Raw genomic sequence first — 4384 nt, 5'->3', positions numbered from 1 at the left:
AAAGAAAATTCTAATTTTAATTATTTGGTGCAAAATAATTTAAAATGGTTGATTGCTTTTTAGCATTTTTCCTTAAAATAAATTCACTTTCAAAATGAATTTCCAAATTTTTTATCATTTCAAAAGCCTTAAAATCATTTACATTTCTCGTAAATAATTTCAATGCACGACAGGTGTCTAAGGCTTCTTCAAGATTTTTGACAGAAGAATTGTCATCTGCTTCCACAGTTTCTGCTGCGTCGTCAGATTCCAAAACCGTGTCATTTTGAGGGATCAAATCCACATCAGATATGTCAATGTTCTCTTCCTCAGTCGCTAAATCTTCGTCGATGTTCACATAATCATCAGAATTAGTTACTTCTTCGGTTGGTAAAGAAATATTGTTTAATGTTTTACACAAGTCCCTGAAGGTAGACAGTGGTAAATCATCTTCCGCTTCAAAATCATTGACTTCTTGGACCACATTATTCTTTATAAAACCAGATTTGTGGAAGCAATTTTTTATTGTAGTTGCCGATACTTCTTGCCATGCTTTTTTAATAAAATGTATAGCTTCCAATACGTCAAATGATTTTGTTAGTTCAGAAACTGAACTGATATTGTTCATCAAAGAAACAATGTGTTTAAGCAAAAAATTCCTGTAATGGACCTTAAAATTCTTGATGATACCTTGGTCCAATGGTTGACAGAATGCAGTTGTATTAGGTGGTAAAAATATAATCTTCGTATGTTTCAATTTTAGATTTTGGATATGGGATGTAGCGTTGTCCATAAATAACACGACTTTTCTTTTTTGTGCACCTACAAAAAATGCATAAAAATGTTATCAAGACATTTTACAATAAATATTATACCCATTCTTCTATCAAACTGTAACAACCATTCAGACATTAGATCGCGAGTCATCCAAGCTTTTGCGTTTGACTTCCAGTAAACAGGCAGGGAATCGATTGTAACATTTCGAAATGCTCTTGGTCTTGCTGATTTACCAATGACTAGGAGTTTTTCTTTTTCACCAGACATGCTGACAACATGTAAAATTGTTAGTCTATCTTTAGATAGTTTCCCTCCTGTACACTTTTCGGATTTTAGAGCTAATGTTCTATTAGGCAGTGCACGAAAATACAATCCGGTCTCGTCAGCATTGTATACATCTTCAGGTCTATAACCCATTAATAAAGATGGAAGTTTTTCCTTAAACTTTTCAACGTCTTCTAAATTTACGCTTGCACCTTCACCTGATATGGTTTTAAAATTAATACTATGTCTTCGTCGAAACTTCTGGAGCCAACCATCTGAAGCCTTGAAGTTTTGGTAGCCAAGCTCTTCTGCTATTTCTTTAGCTTTTGCTTGTAACATGGGTCCTGATATTGGTATAGATTTACTTCTCGCTTTTGTAAACCAGTTGTAGCACATGACATCAATGTTATAACCTTCAGATTTAAGGAAACTTCTTTTTTGATCTACGTTGACACCTGACTGCCATTTTTCACAAATAATTTCCTTTTTCTTGATGATCTCGCCTGCTTGAGATTTACTGATGTTAAATCTTCGTGCTAATGCGCGAATCGGAGGCTTTTCTGCGTTGTAAACATTTATAATTTGCATTTTTTCTTTTAACGTTAATATATTCCGGGCCTTTTTACTACTCATGTCTGACACGTTTACACTTCTCTATGGCGAAACAAAAACTGAACTATAAATGCCACTTATCGGAAGGAAAAATGCTAAAACAGCATTGAGAAGTTTCCAGGAAAACGTTTTGTTATGCTCAGTCAAAACAATAATAAAAAACATGTCCGTTGACTAGAACAACGTGTCCGCTTAAAAGAAAGTAGCAATCGAAGATGTCAAAAATTCTTGTCCGTGATTGTTCAAGAGAGCGTCCGGACAAAAGAGAGAATTTTACATTGGGTCTTATGGAAGTATGCCGGTACCCAAAGAATTGTCCGAACAATAGAGGTGTCCTTTTAAGGGAGATGTCCGCGAGGGGAGCTTTTACTGTATTTTGTTTGTCATCTTGTCATCGTTAAAAAAATGAGTGAAGAAATTGAGTGCACACCTACTGAAGTTCGGGCTTTGATTTTAGATTTTAGTTACGTTTAGTTGTTTACAGGTATAATTTAGTTTAGTTGAATGTTTTCTATAAGTTTGTTGTTATTTTGAGGTTATCTTAGTCATACGCGGGTCAAATAAATTTCCTACTTTGAATGCTCTTTTATTAAAGATTCACGTTCGGTAGAAGTAACTAAATTTAGTAACTTTTATTTTTGAGCTGTGTAACTAAGGTTATAACTTTTCTACTGAAATGCCTTGTAGAACAGATGTCATCAAAATGACAGTTTTTGGTTTGTCATTAAAGGTAAATATTTATTTTTCAAACGAAAAAGAAGAGCACCAAATCAGATTCAACTAGTTCATCGATTTCATCTTCTGAATCTGACTTTGTTAGTGTTTTAACCATAAATTTCTAACTTTGTTCCTTCCGATCCTGTTTTCTTCCTTTTGAAATTGCTTGTCTTGTAATAGTTGATTCCATCTCGTATTGTCAAATTTGACAAATTTATTTGATAGACAATGATGCCAATGTTTAATTCCTAGTTATTTCAGAAATTTAAGGTAGCGACACAAAAGTATCTATTAGTTACTTCTACCAAACGTGAATCGCTAATAGATAACTATAAACGAGTACTGTAATTGAGTACTCTAATGAGAACATAATCACAGTTTGTAATAAGGCAAACTTTGGCAAATTTTGTTAGCAAAAAGTCGCAGGAATTATTTATTATTTGTTATTATTATTTATTATTAAAGTTGTACTTCTGCTTGAATTAGGTTGAAAATAGTTAGAATAGGTTTCTTCGTTTTTAAAACTTTGAATCTACGATCAGGAAGATATGATTAAAGCAATTAACAGTAATTTCGAGGCAACAGTTTGCTCATCAATTGCTTTTTTCCCTCTATCAACGATGAAAGCTTTCCTTGAAGCTTTTGGTTCAAGAAAATTTAGAGCATAATTTTGAGTTTTGGAATTTCTGTAGCGAAGTCAGATGTGATTCATGTTCTCCACGAGATAAAGTACTCAACACGTTCGTGATAAAGCGAAATCCTGCTGCATCACCTTGCTTTTATGATGTAATAAATAAACGAAACTCGTCCTTCGCAGCTCAGATATCGATAAATTCTCTTCAAAAATGGTCTCGCCAATGAAACGCTGGAAAGGTAAGGTTGCCATCGTCATCGGTGCAAGTTCGGTTGTCGGAGTAGCTCGTCGTTCCGAACTAGTCGAAAAAAGAACAAAGAAATGTTCCTTAAAAAAAGGTAAACTCCACGCTTACAAAGCTGACATAACTCAAGAACAAGAAGTGGTAAAACTGTTCGAATGGACAACGAAGAAATTAGGACCCGTTCACATTCTGGTTAACAGTGCAGGAACGGGCATCCACTCCAGTTTAACAGAAGAAAACGCAGAAGATTGGAAAACAGTCCTGGATTTGAATGTCTTGAGTGTGTGTATTGCAACAAGAGAAGCAGTGAAGATAATGAAAGAGAAGAAAATAAATGGTCATATCATACATATCAACGGGGTTTTGGGCCACAAGGTTACGGCTATGCCAGGTTTGCACGTTCTTCCTGCTTCTAAATTTGCGATCACTGCTTTGACTGAAACGCTCAGACAGGAGTTTAACCATCTTGGGTTGAAAATCAAGATCACAGTGAGTCAAAAAGTTGTAATGTTGTCGTAACTTGATTGTGTTTGCCAGAGTGTAAGCCCTGGCTTGGTGGAGAGTGAATTAACAACGCAGCATAAGAATCCAGAGATACAAGCTCTTATGAAACAAATGCCGATTTTGAAAAGTGAAGATATTGCCGATGGTGTAATCTTTGCGTTGTCTACTCCAGAGCATGTTCAAGTATGTTGGTACTTCAGTTGACTCTATTTATTTTATGTATTTTTTAGATCCATGAACTTACAATCAAACCAGTTGGAGAACAATTCTAGTAAATTAGACATGCAAAATAAATTATTGTTGTTTCTTGTGGGCAATCAGAAGTGTGTAGTTACTTAAATGAATGGCTTTACTGAAAATTTTCAAACAGAACGTTGTCAAGTCCTTAATTCTAAATTAAATAACTGATAAAGACTGTATTTTATCAGTGGATTTTATTTATTATCTTTGTTTACTGATGTTTGTTTATCGAGTGTAAATTCATGACACAATTTAATTTGGTTCTGCTTTTTAGAATTACTCTCTTAATGCTTTTGATTAAGCAATTTTTTTAATTCTACTTATTGCATAATTTTCGAGTTTTCTGAACGTTTGAATTTTTCCTCATTTTTGTTACGATTTTTACGGGCATTTTTGGGCTCTTTAATTGCAAA

At 34.1% G+C, this 4384-nt stretch overlaps 1 protein-coding gene across 1 annotated transcript; it reads left to right on the top strand.

Moving 5' to 3' along the window:
• Window positions 1-3160: 3160 nt before the first annotated feature.
• Window positions 3161-4098, top strand: LOC148166861 (farnesol dehydrogenase-like). Its single transcript, XM_088048404.1, has 3 exons — window positions 3161-3716; window positions 3765-3914; window positions 3962-4098. Exons 1-3 carry the CDS (start codon window positions 3195-3197, stop codon window positions 4001-4003), a joined length of 714 nt encoding a protein of 237 aa, XP_087904530.1. The 5' UTR covers window positions 3161-3194; the 3' UTR covers window positions 4004-4098.
• The last annotated feature ends 286 nt before the right edge of the window (window positions 4099-4384 follow it).

Source organism: Gnatocerus cornutus, unplaced genomic scaffold (genome assembly GCF_029298725.1).
Source record: "Gnatocerus cornutus isolate USDA-ARS CGAHR unplaced genomic scaffold, icGnaCorn1.1 Chromosome12, whole genome shotgun sequence".
NCBI classification, from domain to species: domain Eukaryota; kingdom Metazoa; phylum Arthropoda; class Insecta; order Coleoptera; family Tenebrionidae; genus Gnatocerus; species Gnatocerus cornutus.
This window is presented reverse-complemented; position numbering and strand designations above follow the sequence as displayed.